The 24,256-nt window shown below is 37.4% G+C and overlaps 1 protein-coding gene and 1 pseudogene across 2 annotated transcripts; both read left to right on the top strand.

The window, feature by feature from the left end:
* On the top strand, positions 1 to 23,726 carry ARHGAP11A (Rho GTPase activating protein 11A). 2 transcript variants are annotated; one of them, XM_045201897.2, is made up of 12 exons: positions 1 to 827; positions 3,896 to 3,966; positions 5,556 to 5,652; positions 6,040 to 6,293; positions 6,780 to 6,943; positions 7,330 to 7,476; positions 12,456 to 12,530; positions 13,283 to 13,456; positions 17,728 to 17,803; positions 18,292 to 18,400; positions 20,299 to 20,437; positions 20,835 to 23,726. In XM_045201897.2, exons 1-12 carry the CDS (start codon positions 699 to 701, stop codon positions 22,418 to 22,420), a joined length of 3,021 nt encoding a protein of 1,006 aa, XP_045057832.2. In that variant the 5' UTR covers positions 1 to 698; the 3' UTR covers positions 22,421 to 23,726. The 2 variants fall into 2 exon arrangements, with proteins under 2 accessions (XP_045057832.2, XP_024423930.2); XM_024568162.3 differs by having other exon boundaries at positions 17,674 to 17,803.
* Positions 13,580 to 13,726, top strand: LOC112312113 (small nucleolar RNA SNORA48; annotated as a pseudogene).
* Positions 23,727 to 24,256: the final 530 nt, after the last annotated feature.

Raw genomic sequence — 24,256 nt, 5'->3', positions numbered from 1 at the left:
TGGAAGTGGAGGTGGGCAGGCCACCGAGGCTCCGGTTGTCTGCAGAGGCGGTGGGGGCGGGGGCATGAGGGGAGCTTTTTGGCTTCAGTGAGAGCACCAGGATGTGCAGGCCGAGGGCTGCGTGCAGGCTAATGGGGGAGGGAAGGAGCAGCCTGTGAAACGGGGGTGACGGCGGGGACCAGCCCGGGCGGGGACCGGGACTGGAAGACGTGCCTAAGCAGCCGGCTGGTCCGGCGGCTGGGCTGGGGCCGAGAGTGTGGGGACAGAGACGAGCATACCCAGTTGACCCTTCGGGGACCGGAGAGGCGAGAAGAATCGTCTTTCCACTTCGGAGAGAGACGAGGGCAAAGTTGGGTGTGCAGGAAAGGGGCTCTTTGGCTGGAAGTGGTGAGAAGCTGGTGACAGGCGTGGCCGAAAGGATAAAGAAGGTCTGTGTTAAGTAGTTGAAAGAAGGTCGGTGCAAGTGAAGGAAAGGTGAGGTGTGGCTGGATCAAAGGGTTAAGGGAAGACGGTTGGTGGAAGCGGACGCGGAAAAAGAAGTGGAAGTGGCTGGGGTCGGGGGCCGAGGCTGTACCAGACGTGGCCGCAGGGCAGCGGAGCAGAGCGCAAACCTGAGAGTGTTCGGAAGTTGGAAGACTTGGTGGCGAACGAGGTTCAGGGCTCACATCCTGCCTCGGACGGTGGGCGACGAATCCGGAATGTGGAATAAGAGGCTGGTGAGGTTGGCCTTGTTGCAGCACCTTCGGGCTGTCTATGGCCTTAAAGTCAAAGGCGGCCGCGGACAGTGCAATCGCAAGAGAAAAGAAACAGCAGCCACGGAAACAGTGGTAAGTTCTGGGGAATATTTAGGTTAGGGGAAAAAAACCACCTCCCGTACTATCGTTACAGGGCAAGCCAAAGTGGTCATTCTGTGTGGATCCAACAGAGAATGTGGTTAAGTATGTCCACATTCAATCCAAAGGGTCAACTGTTGAAGTGTAAAGAGTGACATTTTTTCTTTTTAACAGCTTGTTGGTCATCGAGAGAAAGTTGCAGGAGTTTTCAGTCTCTGCAGCTTGACATTTTGAGCAAGATAATGGGCGGGGTGGCGGGGGAGGCAGGCGGAGCTGTCCCGTGCACTTTAGGGTGTTTAGCGGCATCTCTGACTTCTATCCACGAGATGCCAGTAGCACCTCCCAGTTGTGACAATTAAAAATATTTCCAAATATTGCCAGTTTATGGTATTTTGAACAAGTAGCACGTGAGAAGGGAGACAAACGCTGCACCGCTGTTGCAGAGTACGATTTGAGGAGGGGGGACAGGGGGACCAGCACGCTTTCCAAATGAATCAGGGGCTGTGATAGAACATTAGGAATAGGCTTCACATAATACCTCTGTGCTCACCAGTTTGAAAAAAACAACTACAACGTTGCACCTTGACTATATCATATTTTGAGACAAAGCTATTTTTTTAAAATAAGAAGCCAGAATGGAATGATTAAAAAGCTGTTGATTTGGGGTGGTCAAGGTAGGGGAATTTTGAATAAGATTTTTATTTCTCTATTGCATCATCAAGAATCTCATTAGGAAACATAAATAGAATATAAAGCATTTTATTTTAAACTTATTTGCCTAATTATGTGGTGCTTTCTAAGTAGTTAGAGCTGAAAACTGATAAAACTAACTCTTAATAGTGTTTATTTTCTGAAAGATAGTAAGTACCTGGAAAAGAAAACTGCTAGCAAATATAATTTGTATACCTCTTATAAATCCTGGAGAAATTGTTTTTGTTGTTTGCAACTTAATGGCAACGTATTTGTTTATATTTAAGAAGAAACATTTTTTTCTGGTTGTAAAACTGGCTTTCCAAGATAGCAAATATTGTTGGTTTTGTAAGTATATGAAAGAATTTGTATAAGGATTTTTTTTACCTGTTAAGAAAAACTGACGCTTGTCTGTAGATTCTGGTAGGCCTGAGTTTGAATCCTGCTCTACCCGCACTGCGTGTGTGATCTTGGACTGCTTGTTTAATTTCCAAAGCTCCAGATTCCCACTCTAGAAAGTGGGAATGATGGCATCTCTTCTCGGGTGGTTTAGAAAACACTAAGATCTGTAGATAGGATTAGCACAGTGCCTGTGACAAGCCACTTAAACTGATGCTGATAAATGGTCAGCATCCGGATAGTCATGCTAGAAACACTCATAAAATTTTCTGATAAAGAAATTCGGAAGACTGTAGTGTTATATCAATGGAATCTAACAAGATAGGTAATTGTTTGAAAACTAGATTTCTTTAGTTCTTTGGTATTGTTTAGCTAATCATAGTTTTGAGCTTTTTAAGAAAAGTGCTAGAAATCTTTAAACGATGGTATTATAAATGCTATTCCAATATATAAAATTTAAAAAGCATGTCCTTTATTTTATGAGATTAAATTTAGCAGTTACTTTTGAAGCCAAGTATTAGAATAATGAGAATTAAGAAAAAAAACCTGAACTCTACTTATTTATGACATATGTAGACTTACAGTCAGCTTCAGCATCTGATTTATTTTTGCATTTTATTTGCTTTCATAGTATCAAGAAAATCTTGATGTACCCAAAAAATGTGTTGCCCATACTAACATTTTTTTTAAGTAGTTCTCCTTGAAATGGTAATGGTAACAGCAACAAGTGTTCTTTGAATGCTTACTCTGTGTCAGACACTGATAAAAACGTTTTACATCTTTTAATTCTTTATGTAACTATGACTTAGGACCTATGTTAGGATGCTGAGGCATAGAGAAGAATAATTTGATCAAGGTCACATGATAAGAGGAAAAGCCAGTATTTAAAATCCGGCAGTCCTGCCTCTAGGAGCTTGCTCTCTTAAGCTCTGTACTGCGTTGTCTTTTCTGTATTTGTCAATTAAATGAAGCCAGATGCTTGAAAAGGGACTGCTGAGATTTTGTTAGTCTGTTGAATCATTGATAATGCTGAATGGTTTCTTACTGTAAATACAAGGTTAAATAAGATGCTCTTAAAACGTGAGTGCTTCAAGATCATTCTTGAGAGCAGATGCATTTAAGCTAAATTAACATTTGTAAGATTATGTATACTTACTTAATTAGGTACACTTATTTAATTTTGTGTAAGTAGACATATACAAGCTTTAATTATTTTCAGTTTGGTGAAAAGCTACAACCTTCTTAATCAGTGACACGTTTTTAAGTTTGAACGCCTGCACAACATAGTGGCAAGGTGTGTGCAGCATGCGAGATACCCAACATATACAAGTTCACTCTTAGGATCTTCAGTGTATTAAAATGTGAATAATTGAGTAATACATTTCCATGTGACTGTTTAAAATGATTTTCAAAGTAGCTAAATGAAATTTGAATGAAATGTTTGCAGAATCCCTACCTTGGGTATCTCAGAACATAGTTTGAATAGCATTGTTCCATGGAGTGTGGAAAAGATAATCAGCTGTAATTTTAGGAAGTACCCTATCAATTGACTTAGCCTTTTGTTCAAATTTGTAAGGTGACAAAAGTAAGATATAAGGTCAGTATATATAAGGTTGCTGAAGGAACAGGTAGTACTTTGAAGGAAATGTTAGTGTTTTGGGACAAATTCTGTTTAAGAATTTCCCAAGCACTGACTGGATTGATTTTTCTATTGTGGCATTGGGAACCGATGGAGTTTACCACATCCCTGGAGGGCAGTAACTTTGTTTTTACCATCACTGTACTCTCAGCACCTAGCATAATATAGTTACTTTTCACCAAACGTGCTTAAAATAATTGCTTTTGTTGTGATGACCGACAATTCATTTCTGCTATCTTTTCTTTTCCTTGAGGTTTTTAAATTTGCCTAGTGTTTAAGAAAACTTATATTATGCTTAATATTTGTGTTAGAGGAACTAAATTTGTCGTTTTAGGGTAAAATATTTGGAGTACCTTTTAATGCATTGCCGCATTCGGTTGTACCAGAATATGGACACATTCCAAGGTAAGTAAAGTTTGAAAGGAAGAGTAAATATTTCAAAGTTGTATTCGAATCACACATTTGTTTTGAACTAGCAAATGATTTCATTTCTCAATAGTAATGTAAAAAATTTTTTAAAACTTTTACGTACTTTAACTTTTTAATTTGTACTCATTCCCAGGATTGAATTTTAAGGTTTAGTAATGAAAAAGTGCTAGAAAGCAAATTATTTTGTTTTATCAAATTAGAGTTTTCATATAAAACTTGAGCCTTTCTATGTTGCTTACTATTCATAAATAATCTTGTGAACTAACTGCATCAGAAATTACCAGGGAAGTTTACATCTTAAGAAAATAGTTTAAATGCATATTAAGAAACTATTTTAACTCTTTCTAATTACTTTTTCCTATGTCCAAAGTAACGTTTATTCTGGATAGTGTATTCCGATTAAACTAGGTTTTTAATGGATTCATTGTCCAAAAGCATCTGTTAAACACGTCGCTGCCTTAGAACCATTTCCCCTCAGCCTGTCAGTGTAGATTCACAATCTCCATAAGGTAACCACTTACTATTTTGCTTTTTAAATAACCTACAAAAGGTTTATTTATGATTTTCAGCATTTAGGATTAGAAAGTCATATTCTCAGTAATAATGACTGCATCTGTGTTATAATTTCTTTTCCTGCTTTCAGCCACTGTGCGACAGTGCAACTTTTATCAGTGCTTACAGCTGACATCCATACTAATTTGTTGGTACCAGCTGTTAACTAAGCATCTAAAGCTAACATTGATTATTAAAAATTGTTCAGTGTAAAAATTGAGCACACACCTTTAAAATGAAAAGGATAATAAGAGCTGGGATATATATGACTTCTCTAAGAGGTAATGTTGGAGTGACGAGGGGAAAAAAACCTTGCCTTATTTTTGGGCAGATGTAGTAGATGGTAGATATTTGAAGCTGTGTACTCTGTGCAAGATCACACATGGAGAGAGAATGAAGAAAATAAGTCCTTGACTGAGCCCTGGGCCATCTTAGAATGTACAGGACTGGCAGAAAAAGAGGATCCAGAAAAGAAGTTTGAGAATAAGCAGGCAGGGAGTCAGAAGGAAAACCAGAAGAGTGAAAAAATATTTTCAAAATGAGCTGAGAGTGGTCGAGTGTATCAAATGCTGGTGGGACAAGCAAGATGAAGATAATGAATTGACCATGGATCTGGCAAGGCAGAGGCCATGGGCGACTCTGACGAGTGCTGTTTTGTTGGGGTAATGGGGATGATAATCTGACTGGAGAGGGTGCAGTAGAGGCTGGATGTGATGAGGTGTAGTAGAGACAGTGTAAAAGAGAAATCCTGTGCTCTGAGTGGAAGCAGAAAAATGGGGGATTGGGAAGGATGTAGCACTGAGTGGGTTCATTGAGGTTGTCATGGGTAAATAGGTGGGTCCTAGAGAGGAATTTAGGGAGCAAGAACCATTTATCACAGATTAAAGAGATTTGTGGCCTCAGAGATTCTGAAAGAGGTGTATTGCCTGGTCTGCCCATGCACTTTGGCAGAATAATAGGCAGAACTTAGAAGGATGTGTACCTGGACACCTGAAAAGATTTCTTTCTTTCAGTTTTCTTGTTGATGCTTGCACATCTCTAGAAGAGCATATTCATACAGAAGGGCTTTTTAGGAAATCAGGATCTGTTATTCGTCTAAAAGCTCTGAAGGTAAGCATATTCAAAAGAACTTGTTTTCCAAAAGACAGTATATTATTTATATGGTTTTTTCCCAGTTTTATTGGGATGTAATTCACAAATACATTTAAGATGTACAACTTGATGTTTTGAGTTACATCTACATTGTGAAATGATCAGTGCAATCAAGCTATTTATATAATGCTTTAAAAGTTTAGCTTCACATTCATGGTCCCTGTTCCTATACCTGAAAAAAACATTAAATTTTATTATTTTTAGCCTTCTAGAAAGGAGTGATATATATTAAAACAAGAGTTCAGAGAAACTTATTAAAGAAATCTCTAGAGTATAAGAAAGGATATTTTATTTGCAATATACTCCTAAGCCCTCAAATACTCAAGATTATTTTATTTATTTCAGGATAAACTGGATCATGGTGACAGTGGCCTGTCTTCTGCACTGCCTTGTGACATTGCAGGACTTCTTAAGCAGTTTTTTAGGGAATTGCCAGAGCCCATTCTCCCAGCTGATTTGCACGAAGCACTTTTCAAAGCTCAAGAGTTAGGAACAGAGCAGAAGAATGAAGCTACATTGTTGCTCTCCTGTCTTATGCCTGACCACACTGTTGATACAATAAGATACTTCTTTAACTTCCTCAGGAATGTTTCTCTTAGGTAAGTAGTAATTAAAAGTCTTGGGAAATGAGTTTAATTTCTCAGTTAGCTGGATTTATTTTTATAGGTAATAATTTCAGTTTTACTGTTTTTAAAATATTTGTGTTTGCTTTTCAAATTTGTCTCTTTTCCCTGCTGTCAGTGAGCCTGATTGTTCTAGACATAACTTCCTGCTTTCTAATACTTCAGATTTTCTGTGTGTGGGTTTGAAAATCAAACGTGTTCAATTTGTATAGAAAAACAAAGCATGGACTCTGTGGTTTGCGTGATTTTTATGAGATATATATATATGTATATATTTGAGCTGTATATTTCTGGTTGTCTTATTTCAAGCCGATTATTAAGATGGGTAGATAAAAGGTAACTGTGTCTTAACTTGTGCTTGACTGGTAAAGTAAGAGATCTTCAAAATGTACTTAATACATTTTAACTCTTTATTTAATAATAATTTTTGGTGCCATCTCGTAAATTATTTTTTAATTTAAGGTCCAGTGAGAATAAGATGGATAGTAGCAATCTCGCGGTGATATTTGCACCAAACCTTCTTCAGACAAGTGGAGGACATGAAAAGATGTCCGCCAACACAGAAAAAAAGCTGCGGTTACAGGCTGCAGTAGTGCAGACTTTTATTGATTATGCATCAGATATTGGTAAGATGTAGTCGCATCATTATTTTTTAAGATTTTATTTATTTATTTTTAGACAGAGGAGAAGGAAGGGAGAAAGAGGGAAAGACACGTCAACGTGTGGTTGCCTCTCGCGCGCCCCTAACTGGGGACCTGGCCCGCAACCCAGGCATGTGCCCTGACTGGGAATGGAAGCAGTGACCCTTTGGTTCACAGACCTGCTCTCAATCCACGGAGCCACACCAGCCAGGGCTGTGGTTGCATTATTAAATAATGGGATTTGTTTAAATGAGGGAGATCCCTTCTTCCATGTGAACTATGCAGACAACTATTAGAAAGTTGGTATGTACTATTTAAGCATTTCAAGAGGTAGTAGAGGAAAGATCTTAATTGTGAACATTTTCCATTAGGGCATGTTCCCGATTTTATCCTGGAAAAGATACCGGCTATGTTGGGTGTTGAAGGTCTCTGTGCTACTCCATCACTGGAAGGCTTTGAAGAAGGCGAATATGAGACTCCTATTGACTATAAAAGAAAGCGAAGACAAAGTGTGGGAAGTAAGTAGCAGTAACAGCCTGTTTTATGGAAGTACAGCTGTTTGCTTTTATCTGAAATGTGTTTGAACATAAAGAAGCAGAAGCCATGGTGTATGCCTTTTTGATGCTTACAGCATAGTGGGAAAGATATGACATACACATGTGAAAAGTAAAAATGACAATATAATCTAATATTAAGTGCTAGATTTTAGGACAAACCAGATGTGTTCAAATGAGAAAAGTTCCCAGGACTATAATGATCAGGGACTCTTCAAATAGGTCCAACTGAACCTTCCTGAAGAATGGGTAGAATCTAGGGGGATTGGGTGGAGGGTCAGAGTACTTGTATTATATTCAGGATGAGAAGCCATGAAAAAAGATTTTTGCAAGGAAAAGTAATCTCTATGTAAAACGACTAGTGTGACTTGGTTGAAGTATTTATTAGGATGATATTTTGGTGAGCTTAATGTCAGGCTAAAGAATTAGAATATTAAGCTGGGCATTGGAGAACTATTGAAGGTTTATGAATAGAGGTGTAACATGATTAAAATATTTTAGAAAGTTACCTGGTGTGGAGAATTGAGACTTGGAGAAAGTGAGAACAGGCTCAAATGCGTGGCAGTAATCCAGTTGTGAGATCATGATTTTAAAGTGATATGAATCAGTTAGGAATATGAAATAAATAATGAACATTACCAAGGAAGAATCAGAAAGACCCAGAATGCCGTCCTGGTGAAATCAATTATAAGACTTCTTATCTCCTTGATGAAGTCTGTGACCATACCTTCCCCTAATTGTCTTAGAAATTTATTTTTGAGTATCGGAACAAATTATTATTAACTATTGCATTAGTTTTTTAATCTATTGGTTTATATGGCATTGCCGTCTGTTTCTTCTTTGTTTCCTTTGTAGATTTCTCTTATGCCTTCTGCATCAGCTTCCTAGGGCTACTGTAACAAAGTACCACAAACTAGGTGACTGAAAACAACTGCACAGACCCTAATTACAAATGAGGTCACATTCACAAGCACTGGGAGTTAGGACTTAAACATATCTTTGAGGACACAATTCAACCCATTAAACTGCCTACCCCAAATGTAGCTATTCTCAGGCACAGAATGTCTCTTATTACCCTTTATGACTTCATTCACTCCTATAGTTTCGGTTATCTCATCTGAATAGATGAACACTGGATCTCTGTCTTTCACTGTTATCTCACAAATTTCAGTTCCACTTTACTTATTTTTTAACAGTTCATACAAATGCTTTATTTAATAACAATTATTTTATTTAACCACATCAGTTCTGCTTTAGTAAAGAACTGCTAGATACATACCTTCACTTCTGCTTTTCCTCGGTAGTTTAGGGTCAGCATTTTGGAACCATCATTTTTACCTTCTTTACAACTGATTCTACTTGACTTCCACTTCCTGTCAATAGCACTGCCATTCTCTAATCACTTGGGCTTTAAGCCATTGTGCCTAACTCTTCCTTTACTATCTATATTTCCACAGTCTTCAGGTTCTCTAAGATTCTACCTGCAGTGTGTACTGCATCTTTCCTGTAAGAGTCTCCTTGGTTTCTGTGCCTCCTCTTTGAATCTGCCCTGCCATTGCTGCCAAAGCTGCCATTCTTCATGTGTAACTCTAACATGTATCTCACACAGACCGCTTTCAGAAACCTTCATGATGAATGCTGATGTTCATGCCCTGGCATTAAAGGCATGCTTTAGCCTGCCTTTGTACTATTTCTTGTTTCTCCTTTCTGCAATCTATGCCGTAGTCAAACTGTATTCTATGTTGTTTTCTACACACTTTGTTCTTTTGCATATACCGTTTATTGACATAATGTTTTTACTTCCATCTACTCCTGCTGTTTAAATTATATCCAGTTGTCAAAATTCAACCTAAATATCTTGTTAAGCAGGCTTCCCCCTCCCTCTTTTTAGTATGGAAATTTCTTCTTCAACATTCTATAATGTTCTAGACTCTAATAGTTTTCATCTGGTTTTATATTTATTCATTGTGCATAACTCTTTTACCTATTATATTTAATGCTCTTTAAAGGTAGATGCCATGTTTTACACATCATTGTATCCAACCCAGAAATTTTTTTTTGTTTTTTTGTTTTACTGAATAGACATAAACTACTGAACAAATATAGTAAGTTGAGTTACTTACATTTGGCTTAAACTCAGAGGTACTTTATTCAAATAGGTTATGGTAGCATTTGTCAAGTGTCATAAAATACATCAATTTTATTAGCAATTTGAAACTGTTCAGGAGCTCTAGACCATCAGTGGTTATTTTATACATAGCTAGCCACCGTTTTTTTTTTGGCGTCTGGCTTTCAAGTGCCACACAAACATCAGTGTGATCTGATTGCAGTTGCTTTGAAGAATCTTTTGACTTCTTTTTAAATTGTGGAAAACTATAACAAAATTTACCATTTGAACCATTTTTAAGTATACATTTCAGTAGTTTTCAGTACATTCACATTATGCAACCAATCTCTAGAGCTTTTATTTTGCTGTGTATTATATGAGTTAGTTACTCTAACTTAATTTTATGCTAGATATGACGATTCTCAATAATTGCATTGCTCCAGAATCTATACAGAATTCCACGAGCAAACTCTTAAAATAAGTAAGAGGAATTTGGTCTCATGATTTTCCCATTCTGCTTATGTGTGTGAGTGCATGTGCTCCTCTGCATTGTCTTTGTGCTAATGAATGTCTTTTGTGGGCAGTGGTGCAGTGCTGAGCTGGTTTAATTAACATGATGCCATTCTTAGTGTGGTACTCCCTGGAATATATAATGTAGGCTCATGAGACTATTAAAGGGATTGGGACATAACTTTTCTTTTTCTCTCGAGAGATAACCATCTCTCAGGCTGTGGAGGGAACAGCTTGTCTGTCCGTACTCCCGACTCTGCTGTGCTGGTCTAACTGTGTCACCTGCTGTGGCTGAGTCTGTTGCTCTGTTGTTTCTTCTCCTGCTCTGGCACTTGTTTCTCTTCTCTTCCTTTTTCACTTTTTTGGTTCCTTCTCCCGTATTAATCTTGTTTATCTGCCCTGGTTTCATGAAGGTTGGCTTCCTTAGCCATTGCCTGCGAGGTAGAGCATTGCCTATTTTGGCTCTTCATTGAGGTTTTCAGTATTCTCCTCTGGTTTGTACGTATTTCACTTGAGGGTGTAAGATTTCTCAATACATAAGTGGGCTATAGCTGAGCTTGAATTTAAATAACTATTTTGAGTGATACTTAGTGATTAATCAGTTAAATTAACATATTTAGAAGACTTTTGTGTTTCGTTGTGACTAAAAATTAGGGGACATGATTGTGCATGAAAATACTCCTGTTGAAATCACAATTTTGTAATAGCTAAATTCAGTGTATATTTTTTTGGCCTACATTATTGAGAATTTCTTTGACCACTTGACTGTTTCCTTCCCTTCCTAATATTTTTTTCTTTCTTCATTATTTGTTTTTGTTTTGTAATGCTATGCTTTCATGATTTTCCTACCTCTGTAAGCCATTTGTTCTGTCTCATTTTTCTGGATTTTTCTGACCACCTCTTAAATGTTCCATTCTTCCATACTTGATCCTCTTATCCATTGTCCCTTTTTTAAATGATCTCATTCACCTTCCTTTTTAAAAACTACCATTTCTAGGCCGGCAAATCTCAAACCTACTTCTCCAGCCTGGGTCTTCCCGCAAGTGGATTCATGCCCACGGCAGTGTCAGAGGCATGTCTAACTCTTCCTTTCATGATCTCCTGTTTCTTTTGGTGGCATTCTTATCTACTCAGTCATCAAAATCAGAATTTTATATTTATATTTAGAAGGGTGTATTATATTTACTCTTTCCTCATCCTTACATCTCAGTACTTACCAACACTTACAACTTTGATCTCCTAAATACCTTTATTCCTGCCTCCGTTTTCCACTATTCCTGCCTCTGTTCAGACCTTCATCTCTTGTCTGGCTAATTTCCACTCTTCCTTCAGGTTTCAAATATCACTTCCTTAGGGACACCTTGGACTCCCTAGTGTAAATCTGTTGTTACATTTTAACTTCAGACCACTTAATCCATTTGTTATTATACATTTAGTATTTTCTTAGGCTATTTGTTGTTTGTTTCTCTCATAGAGTAAGTTCCCTAAAGGCAAAGACTATGTCTGGTTTGGTCACTGTTGTATCTCTAATGCTGTCAGGTGCTTGACACATTGTAGGTACAGATTACATACTTGATTAGTGACTTAGTAACATACTTAGAAGAACCTTCAGCTAGTTTGCTTGCCTCCGAGGAAGCTTGCTGTCTTAGGTCTGTCTTTTAAACTGCAGCCAGAGTAATTTTTCTAAAATGCAGATCAGACAGTTTTGCTCCTCTTTGCCTTTGGAGAAGTTCAAGTCTTTCAAAATGACAAACAGGCCCTGTTCTTCCTAATATAGAAGACTTATCTCTTACCACATCCATTGCTCATTGTTTGCTCTAGCAACACTGAACTACTGGTTTCTAGTATGCATAAATCCTGTTTTACTTACATGCCTTTGCATATGCTGTTCACCTAGTCCAAATCAGCACCTACTAATCCTTCAGAACACAGGCAAGGTGTTACTTATCCTGCAAAGCTTTCTCTCCTGTTGCTACTTCCTTCTACTCTCCTCAACAAGTAATGCTTTCCTCTTCCATACCTTTCCGTACATCATAAATACTTGTTTTGCATTTCATTTGGTATTATAGATCTTTTTTTGAGAGAGAGAGAGAGAGAGAGAGAGAGAGATATGAGAGTATAAGTGGAATGGAATAAAAATATATCATTAATTTTTTCCTATTTTGAAATAATTCCCTTTAAATAACCTTAAATTATCTTTAAAACATGTAAGTTGATACAAACCTAGATGCTAAAAGACCACAAATATCAATAGGAATTATTGGTGAAAGATAGGTAAATGTTAAGTTATCATTGATTATATGATTATGTATACCTTGCATTTCAGATTTTGTCAGTGGAGCACTAAATAAACTTAAATATAACAGAACACCCTCTATTACACCTCAACAAGAAAGAATCGGTAGGTATTATATGTATTTATTTAAATGAAAATGTCTGAATTATTTTGGTTTAGTCAAATTCAACATTATTTTCAATGGGGATACCATACTATAATACTATGCTGTTATATGTTAGTGTCTTATTAATTACATTGGATAAAATGAAGCCAAAATTTTAAGTAAGAATTTCTTTTAGTCTATTGTTATATCTTTAGTCTTCAAAATTATGCTTTTCTGTTGCTTGTAAGTTAGATGGTATTGAACATGTGAAAATAACTCAATCATATTTTTGTTTTAGAGCCGGATGTTTATTAGTGCATGTTCCAGTTTTTTTTACCTTAGTTTGCTTATGGTTGAAATTATTTAGTCTAGTAACAGACAATATAATCATTTGTTTTGTTTTCCAGATTAAATAAATTAACCGATTAATATTCAGTTAAAATGAAAAGCAGAAACAATATTTAATCAGTTTTGTTTTAACTCCTTGATTATAATTTTCTTCCCTATGTTAATATTCTTTAATGTGAATTACAAGCAACTTTTAGTCTATTTGGTTTAAGTTAATACTGTGCTAAGAATCTTGCCTCTTTGCATCTTGCCTATATTTTATGGAATTGCAGGTATTAATTTAGTTTTATATAACATTTGATAATGTAAGCATATCATCATTCTTTGCTTAGCCCTAAGTAATAGCTTTGTAAGAATAAATTTATAAAACTTTTTTATCAACTTTTTAGAATAAACAATAAATTGTTTTGTTTTGTTTTTTCAGCCCAGCTATCCGAGTCGCCAGTGAATCTTACACCAAATGCTAAGCGTAAACTGCCAGTAGATTCTTATGGCTTCTCAAGCAAGAAAAGGAAGTCTATCAAGCACAATTTTAACTTTGAGTTGTTGCCAAGTAGTATCTTCAGTACCAGTTCTACACCAGTGTCAGCTAGCAAGTGTAAGATATACAATTGGCTTGTAAATATTAACGTGAGTGCCTGTTCTGGGCAAAGTGCTATTTCACATTAACGCCACCTGTGAGAAACCAGAGCTTAATTCTTTTTTTAAAAAATGAAGTGTGTGTCCCTGATCTGGGTAGAGTTGTATCTGGCGTGGTGGTGCTTGTCTCATATCAGCCAGGGACAAAGTAACTCCTTGTTTATCCCAGGTTGGCTTCTGGTCTGTGCCCATGCCTGGTTCATGCCTGGTTCATGCCTTGGACACATAGAGGAAAGAAAAAAAAAATAAGTCAAGTCTGAATTTTTATAAAGTCCCCTAAATTTTACTTATATTTTATTTTATTTTCTAAAGATTTTATTTATTTGTTTTTAGAGAGAGGGGAAGGGAGGGAGAGAAACATTGATGTGAGAAACATTGACCAGTTGCCGCTCACATGTGCCCTGACTGGGAACCAAACCCGCAACCCAGGCATGTGCCCTGACCAGAAATCAAACTGGTGACCTTTTGCTTTGTGGGACGGTGCCCAACCTACTGAGCCACACTGGTCAGGGCAAGATCTCTAAATTTTAAAATGGACACTGGTCAGTATGATTAATGTGTATGTGTTTTGTGGCCATGTCCATTGAAAGTTAGGAGGAATAACTCAGAGGGACATGGAAGTTTGGGCTTCCATGGATAGCATTGATGCTTAGGTTTTATGTAATTGAAATTCTACTTTAGTTACTCCTGGATGTATAGCAATAACTATATTGCTGTGTTCTGTTGACTCGATGTTGCTAGAAGTTTGGTCATCTCTGAATCCAGAGTGGGGGTATTACCATTGGAGAAACCATTGTGGATTGCACTTTTGGGGCAGAGGGGGTAATATTTTCAATGTTTTATGCTGGATTAGCTTTCATAAAAAGCTTTAAAAACTTTGCTTATACTGTTTCTTGTAGCATGGTTTCCAGATCCCTTACCAGCCCAGCCATTTTCTTCCAAATGCACTACAAGTTCCTAATGTGGCCAACCAGAGCCTCCAGAAAATAATATAACATAACCATGTCAATTTGAATGCCAGATTTTTGTTCATGTGGTCTAGGTTGAATTGGCTTCTTTAGTAGCATGTGTAGACTACAGTTAGCTCCTATTACCCTTACACTCAGCCCAGAATGAAATGAAACCGTCACTAAGCCTGGGTCCTCCATCTCATACTTGTCTCACATTTAGTTACAATGTGAGTGATCTCTGATTCTTTTAGATTTTTATTCGTTTCTGACAATGTTACGAGTTCCATTTTGAATTTATTAGCTTGGTTCTAAGATCTTGAAAGCATCTTTTTTTGTTTCTATTGTCTAAAAGGTTTATATTTTCCTTGTTTGTTTTATTTAAAAAGTAAACAGAATAGCAGTTTGTTTTCTGGCTCTTCACAGGTTCTCCATTGTTCATTAAAGTATAATGATAAGTGCTCTGAGGCTATGTCTGTAGCTTTTTCAGAGGTTGAAGACTTGAACTTTTTTAAAGTAACTTTGTGTTTTCTTTAAATTTAAAAAAACTTTTCCACTTTGGAAAGCTTTTTCCAAATGGCACATGTGAAGCCTTTGCCTTAATAGCATTAGTGCATCTTCCCCAAGGATGAACCTGTTGATTCTTTTTCTTTAAGTTCCCCCAAAATAGGTTAAACATTCTTGTGTTATTGTAACATTAGTATAAGCCTGCTTAATCAGTGAATTGTCTTTAATTTTAATTTTAATTAATTAATTAATTTATCCTCACTCAAGGACATTTTTTCATTGCTTTTAGAGAGAGAGAGAAGCATCAGCTGACTGCCTTCTTGTATGTGCCCCAGTCAGGGATCTAACCCACAACCTGTGTATGTGCCCTGACCAGGAATTGAACCTGTGACCTTTTGGTCTATGGGACAGTGCTCCAACCAACTGAGCTACACAGGCCAGTGCTTAATCAGTGAATTTTTTTTAATACAGAAGTCAAAAAGTTCAACAACAGTAATCCTGTTATTTTAACTCACCATTTTTCTTCGACCCTACTTTCTCAGGCCTAATTTAATAGATTCTATCTGCAGAATGTTTTGTGTTTTTTTTTTAATGTATAAAGGCAACAATATGAATCTAAAATCCATGAGTGTGGGAGGGCTCCTCCTGCAGAGCTCCCCCTGGCCACTGTGGGTGAGAATAATTCTACCAAGACATGATCTGCTTGGGGAGGAAAGGCTGACCAGTCTCTCAGAGGAGAAAGGTGTTTAGCCCCTCTCTCAATGGGCTTTAATTGAGTTTAGCTTGCACAGGGATGCATATCAAAGAAAGGAGGTATGGTTTACAGATAACATTTCTGGGATCATGGGGGCCCTTTTGAGTCAGGGTCTGGTAGACAGGGTGACGCCAATTGGCCATAAAACCTGGGGAAACAAACTCATTTTGCGCTTGGACCCTTAACATTTAAATTGAGGACATTCTTAGCAAAGCAGGTTTCACAGAACTTTATGAATTCTTTCTTCAGCCTGATCACCCCCTACCAGGAAACGCCAGTTCAGCACAGGGCTTCACCCCTCTTTGGCATTGTTTCAGGCCTGAATTAGGAGAGGGAAACAAAGCAGTCAAGAAATTAGGAGAATTTACAGACAGAATGAAGACTCAGGCTATGATAAAGCCAAGGGGTGAGGGTTTTTTGTCCCTTCTCCACAATCCCCTAAGTGCTTCCCTGATGGCCCCTTCATGACTGTCTGTCTTAGGTTGTTCCTTTCTTGAGGAATCTTACCCATCATTGACTATCCAGCCATCCTCCAGTGACCAAGCAGGGTGAAGTAAAAGGGGAGGAGGCTGAGCCCCTGCTGGGAGGATAAGTTTTGTCTCCTTAGTGGCTTGTGGTCCCAAGGTCCCCTAGCTGTGGGGCCTTTTCACCTGTCAGTGGGGTTACAGCTCCTGAAACCAGGCAGGATGGTTCCCAACACATGAGTACCTGTATATAATTTCTTTCATATATATGTGATAACTTTGCACTATGCCATGTATTCTGGCTATGCCTGCTTGTGATCACTGCAGCCTTAGAATGAAGCTACCTGTGTCACATTGGATATATTATATTGGCCTCCAAATTTCTTTAGTCAAATGCACCCCAAGGTCACTGTAATGGTTATTGCAGTTATTACAGTTACTTTTTTTCTTCTTTTTTGAAGATTTTATTTATATATTTTTAGAAAGAGGGGAAAGGAGAGAGAAAGACAGGGAGTGAAACATCAGTGTGTTGTTGCCTCTTGCACGCCCATACTGGGGAACCTGGCCCGCAACCCAGGCATGTGCCCGGACTGGGAATCAAACCGGCGACACTTTGGTTCACAGGCCGGCACTCAATCCACTGAGCTACACCCCAGCCAGGGCTACAGTTATTAATGGTTATTAAAACATGGGTGTCTCTGGGGACCCGTGTGAATTCTTTATTGATACCAGTGATGAGTTAAGAGGGTTCATGTTTGTGGAGTATACCCGGGAATAATTCAAATATAAGTCAAATATATAGGGAGCTTCTGTTCATAACTATTTTACTATAGTCAGTTTCATGATAGTGTCAAATAACTTCTAGCCAGCAGTTTTAAGCATGGAACATGGCAGCAGCCAAGTAGTTAGGCATGTGTTATAAATAATTTTTGCCAAAAATATTGGACAAATTATACTCGAGTCAAATGGACTGCAATAGGTTAGCAGGTGCATACTGGATACTCAGACTTTAAATGGTTTTTCAATCATTTAATTTTGGGACAATTATTAATATTATGTGTCCAATACTGTGCTGGACATTTTATATTCATTACAGTAATACTTCTATATGCCATAGAAATCCATTTTCAGAGCTTAAAGCTATTTAGTAAGTAGTGGAACAAACTCAAGTCTGTCTGTCACTAAAGCTTGGTTTTTCTCCAGTCTCCAACAGTGCCCAATCCTCCCTTGTATTCCTAAGTGAGTTTAAAGCACAAATCCAATGTGAAAGCAATGGTTAATCTGACCTTTCATTGGCATCTAAAAAGTAGGAAATTGATACTTCTTTTTTTTAGTTGAGTTGGGTTAGTTGGCCCCTGAAATTTTGAAGCAGAAGTCATATGATTTTTATTGTGGCTTAGGAGTAGAAATTAAGACTTCAAGTCTAATTGCTATTAATAATAATTTGTATTTTGAAAAAGAAAATAAGTATGTATGGTATATTACAATGTGTTTATTTTTATAGTGCACCTTGATACAAGCCCAGAAGGGTCATCTCAGAGTTCCGTCTCTCCCATAGCCATCGGCGGGACTCATTTGATCAGCAGAGATGCACCAAGGCGAAGCAAAAGGATTGCAAGCAAAACAGTTTGCAGGTAATTTATCCAGAATATTATGTTTTCATTGGATAAATATTTGGTGTAGATAGTTAATAAAATATCTTCTCTTTATCCCAAGAATTACAATTTTAAAATTTTCTCTGCCTTTGTAGTTGTATTAATCAGTTGTCCTTTATATATTCTCCAGGGAAAGATTCCTAATTTGAGTCATTTGCTTTCTTAAAATCCTACTTCATGTTCTTGTGGGTAATTTTTAAATTTCTGGTTATTTATAAAGTTCGTTTATTCTAGTGATTCAGGTTTATAAGTGACTAAATAACTCTTGTGATAGATAGGAAAAACCATTTTTGTATGCAGATACAATGTGTTCATATATGGTATCGTAAAACTTAACTGATTTTAGAAAATTATTACTCTTGAATTACTAGCAATATGATTTGCTGTGGACATTCTCAAATTTCCTTTTGCAAAAATTTCTCCAGTTTTTGTGCTATAAGCTGACATTTTTTAATTCCACTTTTTAGGGTGTCATCAGAAAAAGCAGGCTGCTTTTCTCCTAAAATCAGTCGTACAGAAAAAGTTCGAAGATCGCTTCGTTTGAAATTTAGTCTGGGGAGAAGTAGCAAAGATGTAGTAAGTTGTCTTTCACTATTTCATTGACGTTCATCTTAGCATAAAGCTGTACACTTGATGCTGAAAGACCCTCTCAACCCTACTTCCCCTCCAGCTACTTTCTCATTCTCTAGTCCTCTGTATACCTACCTCTTACACTTGCATATCTCCAGTTCCTCCTTTTCTACTATGCTTCAACCAGTTTCGGGGAGGCTGTCATCCCCAACACTAATGGCGACTGTTCTCAGCCAGGTCACCCGTGCTGTTACCACTACTCAAGCCACTGGGAAAATAACAGTCCTTGTTTGAACCCACCTGCCAGCCACATTTGTTCTGGCTGGTCACTTGCTCCTCTTGAATGTAATTTCTTTGCCTTGGAGTGCCCAAAGGTTCATCCCTGGACTTCTCTTTTTTCTCTCTCCACTCACTCAATGGTGATCATCAGTTTTAAATATCATATATGTACTTCAGACTTCCAAGTTTCTATCTCCGGCCCAGAATGCTCTTCCGAACAACTTGGTTGTTTCTTAACATCTGCCTTCTTGACCTCCCTACTTGGACGTCGGTCCAGTAGACATCTTGAACGTAACCTGTCCGAAACAGAGCTCCGAGATGCATTTCTTCACTGCCTCTATTTGTCTGCTCCTCCCCCTTTCCCCCAATCACTTCTGTCTGCAGTCTTCACCGTCTCAGGTATGGTCAAAAACCATGCAGGCATTCTTGACTCCTCACTTCCTCTTGTGTGCCCTGCCTCCGCCATTAGGGAATCCTATCTAACTTTTAATTTCCACGTATATTCAGACCAATTCTCACCAGTACTACAGTTTTAACTTTCTCTAAGTCCTGTTGTCTCAAGCTTGGATTACTGCAGTAAGTTTCTACTAGTAGATCTGTTTGCCTCTACCTTGCTAGAGTATGCCAGCCAAAATTATCCTTTTAAAACCCAAGTGAAGTCATTGTCACTTTTTTGTTCAGAATCCTCCAGTGACTCCTCATTTCACTCTGGAAAAAAAAAGTTCTTCCATCAACTGCAGCCCTTCCCGTGACCTGTCCTCAGTCTGCCTCTCTGAGCTCTCTTCCTGCTGCTACCCCTTGCTCAGTCACCTGCACCCATTCTTGCCTCCTTGCTGTTGGTCAAATATGCCAGACCTGGCTTCAGCCTTAGAGGCTGCACTGGTGTTTTTCTGTCCCCAGAATGTTTTCCCTCTTATACGTTCATTACTTTCATCCTCATTTTTCTTTACTCACAAATCATCTTCTTATCACTATGTTTAAAGTTACACCCCTACTTTTAATCACTTCATATTCTTCCTACCCTGCTTTACTACGCTCCACAGCACTTTTGATCTTTTCTATCAGCAGCTCCCAACCTTTTTAGCACCAGGGACCAGTAGGGGAGGAGGCACAGGAGGCGGCGCTCAGCGAGCTTTACTCATGATGTAGGTCCCTAACAGGCCTTTACTGGTCTGTGGCTGGGGGTTGGGGACCCCTGTTTTATATTATACAGTATAATTGACTGCTTATTTTGTTCAGCTCTTAATCTCTCCACTTAGAATATAAATTCCATGAAGGTAAGATTTTGGGCTTGAGTTACATTTGTTTTTCTTTTTTCTTTCACTGTTGTGAATAGGCCTTGGCACAGATTAAACGTAAGTTATTTTTTAACTTAATGAATATGTGAGGCTATTTTTTTATTTTGGATCATAAAATCAATTAATAGCCAAGTCAAATACTTACAACTTATCAGCATGCAAATATATATTTGTGTTTGCTATAAAATTGTTTCTCAGTCATATATATCATTTTTAATTCACTATAGAGGATTTTTATAACTATAAAAATTTAACTTGTCTTAATATTTGGAAAATCAACTGGTTTATTTTTTTACCAAAACTTTTAATTTCTTTTTGTCTGTGCAGAATGGGTGTTCTGGTGTCAATAGACATGAAAATGTTGGTCGAAGACTTGCAAATCAACAAAGTTTTAAAAATAGGATTGAATATGTAAAAACGGGTCTGCTTTTTAGCCCAGATATTGATGAAAGATTAACAAAGAAAGGTAAAGGTACATTTACATGATATTGTTAGAGTTTTACTCAAAAGGCCTACTTTTTAGTTGCTTTTTTAAAAAAAGAATTCCAGCTTTATTGAAATAAAGTTGATACATAACCTTTAGTTGCTTTATTAATGATAAAATGCATTAAGGAATTTACTGTTTTAGAAATTTAATATTCAGTTTGAATAAAAATATTTGAATTGGCAATGTATATTTTGTGAACCATTGAAGGATGCTTAAAATAGGAAAATGTTTGACATTTAAAAATTACTTCATTTACCACAAATCTTTAATTTATTGTAATTAAGTGCTTAGTACTTTTATTTAGCATGTATTTGGATAATATTTCAAAACTAGGTCAAATATAAATGATTAAAAACCCTGAACTGCTTTATTTTAGGTTCAAAAAACATCAGTAAGTCTGAGGAAAACTTACTAACTCCAGAGCAACCAGATGGAACAAGCTACCGAATGTCTTGGACAGGACCTAATCATTCAAGTTTTCAAGAAATAGAAGCAAATGAAGCTTCTCTGATAGAGGGAAGTCTTGAAGTAGAAAACTGTTCTTTAGAGCCTGATATTATGATGGAAAAGTCATCTATTAATTCATATGAACTGACATCTCCTAGTGCATACAGTAAGCATAATAACAACATAACTGCAAGCTCTCTTAGTGGGGATGAAAATAATTTGAGTACAGAGACTTTGGTGAAAATTCAGAAAGCATTTTCTGAGTCTGGAAGTAATCTTCATACATTGATCAATCACAGGCAGTCATCAATAACTGATGTGGGGAAAGAAAAATTAAATGAAACACGTTCTATAGCAGATAGCCCAGGGAAAACTCTCTTCAAAACTAGTGATCTGACTGTGATAGAATCAAGTGAACACCACACTGATAAAAGTGAAAACAGTGTTTCAGAAAGAGACTTTTCACTACATGAAACTCAAAAATTAGGTAGAGAAGCAACTATAAAATGTTACTCCACTGAGATGAAGGTGGAACATGACGGAAGCATTCATTCAGATATACCAAATGATTATTTAAGCAAGCAAGAATTGTCCAGTGATGAACAAATAAAAACACAACAGTCCCCAAGGGATGAACATGAACTAAGTGCTAAATTAAAGGAGGAGAATATGATGGAAGAGAACTTACCAAAATGCACAGCTTCTAGAAAGGATGCAGCTACCACCTCTTCCTCAGAGCAAATTGCATATAATATAACCAAGTTGTCAAAACCTAGGCCCGTGAGAGTGGTTAAACAGCTCCCACTTGTGGAGACATGTGACACAACAGTTTATAAAGGTGTACAAGTAACAGAGCAGGGTAAGGTTTCAGACCACATACGGTGGTTTAATAAGCTTTCTTTAAATGAACCAAATAGGACAAAAGTGAAATCACCTCTTAAGTTGCAGCGCACACCTGTCCGTCAGTCTGTCAGAAGAATTACTTCTTTGTTAGAGTATAACAGACAACCTATAAGGCATAAATCGGCACATCTTGATGATGCCGCTTCTCTGGTTAAAGCAGTGAGCTGTGATGGTGCTTTTTCCTCTTGTGTAGAAAGTGCATCCAAAGATTCCTTGATTTTGTGTACTGAAGCAGGTCCAAGAGAACAGAAGTCTGTATCACGAGAGCAGTCTACTGTTGAGGCAGTTTCAAAATCAAGCATGGAATTAACTTGTAAATCTTTCCCACAGATGAAGAGGCACCCAGGCTCCATGAATGCTTTCCTTGGGTCAACCAGAGCTTATACAGAGAAAGTGGTATCTGATGGCCAGACTAAGGTTCCCTTGGAGGATCTGACAAATTATGATATATTAAAACCTGTTGTAAATAATAATGTGGGCTTTTCTTCTGGGATAAATAACAGGGTCCTTAGGAAGCCGTCAGAAAAAGAAAGGGTCTCATATAAAGGTTCTCCCAAAAATCCTTTAGGAAAAGTTCAACTATTACCAACAAGTAAACCTGTAGACTTGTAATTGGTGAACGTTAAGCTTGTCATTAATGTAAATAAAATCAGCTGCTTGCAAGGTAATCTATATGTCAATTTGTAGCTCAGGATGGTACATGATAGACTTTTTTTTAAAGATTTTATTTATTTTTAGAGAGAGGGGAAGGGAGGAAGAAAGAGGGAGAGAAACATCAATGTGTAATTGATTCTTGTGGGCCCCCAACTGGGGACCTGACCTGCAACCCAAGCATGTGCCCTGACTGGGAATTGAACTGGAGACCCTTTGGTTCGCAGGCAGGCACTCAATCCACTGAGCCACACCAGCCCAGGCCAGACTTTTAATTTCACTGCCCAAGCAACTTACATTCTTGTGTTTGTAAAAATGACTGCTTTGTTTTCCTTGATATGGCAATATTTAAAACTTTTTAATTTTATTGTGATCTCTTAAAACCAGTTACACTTTTTAAAAGATATTATTGACTGGGTTTATAAGAAATTGGGTTTTTAAAATTGCATGAATTTTATTTCTTAAGTGTGATAGGAAGAGTAGAATGAGCTATGTCTATCTCCTGTTATTCCTCCTGAGTCACATAATGTTTTTATAAGACATTTCTAACATATAAAGGGAATAGAAAAACCTTGCAAGTCTTTCTTTTTTTTTTTAAATCCTCACCTGAGGACATGTTTATTGATTTTAGAGAGAGGAGGAGGGAGGGAAACATTGATCGGTTGCCTCTTGTATGAGCCCCGACGGGATGAAATCTGCAGCCCAGGCTTATGCCCTGACTGGGAATCAAACCCATAACCTTTCAGTTTATAGGATAATGCTCCAACCAGCTGACCCACACTGGCCAGGGCACGAATCTTATTTCTTGAATTACATTAATGTTTATTGCCTTTACCCAAACGCCTAGAAATTAACTTGTTTCAATAGCATCTTACTCCTTTATTCCTATTTGGGACAAAGTAATTAGGTTTCTGTTGCCTGTAGATGCATACAGGGTGTCACTTCAGACTAATGGCTAAAGTAGAATAGTGACTCAAGTGTGCTTATGTGGCATGATGCTGCAGGAACAACTGCTGACTTTTAAGCCATACTGTATTTTTTAAAGTTAATTTGCACAAAAGTATTTGTATCTGTTTTGTCCCATGTAGAATTTAAAAATGAGGAATAACTAAGCTTGAGAAAATTAATCAGGGTGATTTCTTGTATGCAGGTGCTCAATTCTAGAATTTGAAAGAGTCGATCCACCTCCACATTTTCCTTGGATTCTTATACTTTGGATTTTTATAAAAGCCAGTGGTGGTTTTTGTCTTGTGTGTACATGTTATTTATTTAGCATAGACATTAAAGATAACTTCCTGAAAAATTACTTGCCTGAGACTCTAATGAAATTCAAAATACCTTTTAGAATTTGATGTAAATTGTCAAGCGAAACTGTGTTTATATTTCAAATTATTAGAAATTACAAATCTTTAAGGAAGAAATAGAGGATATTCTCTAAGTTTTACAGGAAGGAATATGCAGGCAGAATCAACCACTAAAAATAGTTTCGTTGGTCAGCTGTTAGAATGTCATATTCGGCTGTTGGGGCGGAATAGAACAGCATTGCACACCTCCTTGGAGCAACCAGACTTAGCTGCGTGTTTATGTGAGGACCTTAAAGTCATCAGATGTTTGCTTTGCCAAGTTCTACATGATAGCAAGACATCTCTTATTTCAAAGACATTTCCTGTCTCTATATTCATTACCTAGGAAGCAACCCTTTCTCAGAACTAGTAGGTAATTGACATATAAAGATTGAAAAACCTGTAGGTGTGAACATTGTGTTTATCTGACATCAAAACAGGTTTGTAGTGTTAC

This window comes from Desmodus rotundus, chromosome 7, assembly GCF_022682495.2.
Source record: "Desmodus rotundus isolate HL8 chromosome 7, HLdesRot8A.1, whole genome shotgun sequence".
Classification (NCBI taxonomy): Eukaryota; Metazoa; Chordata; class Mammalia; order Chiroptera; family Phyllostomidae; genus Desmodus; species Desmodus rotundus.
This window is presented reverse-complemented; position numbering and strand designations above follow the sequence as displayed.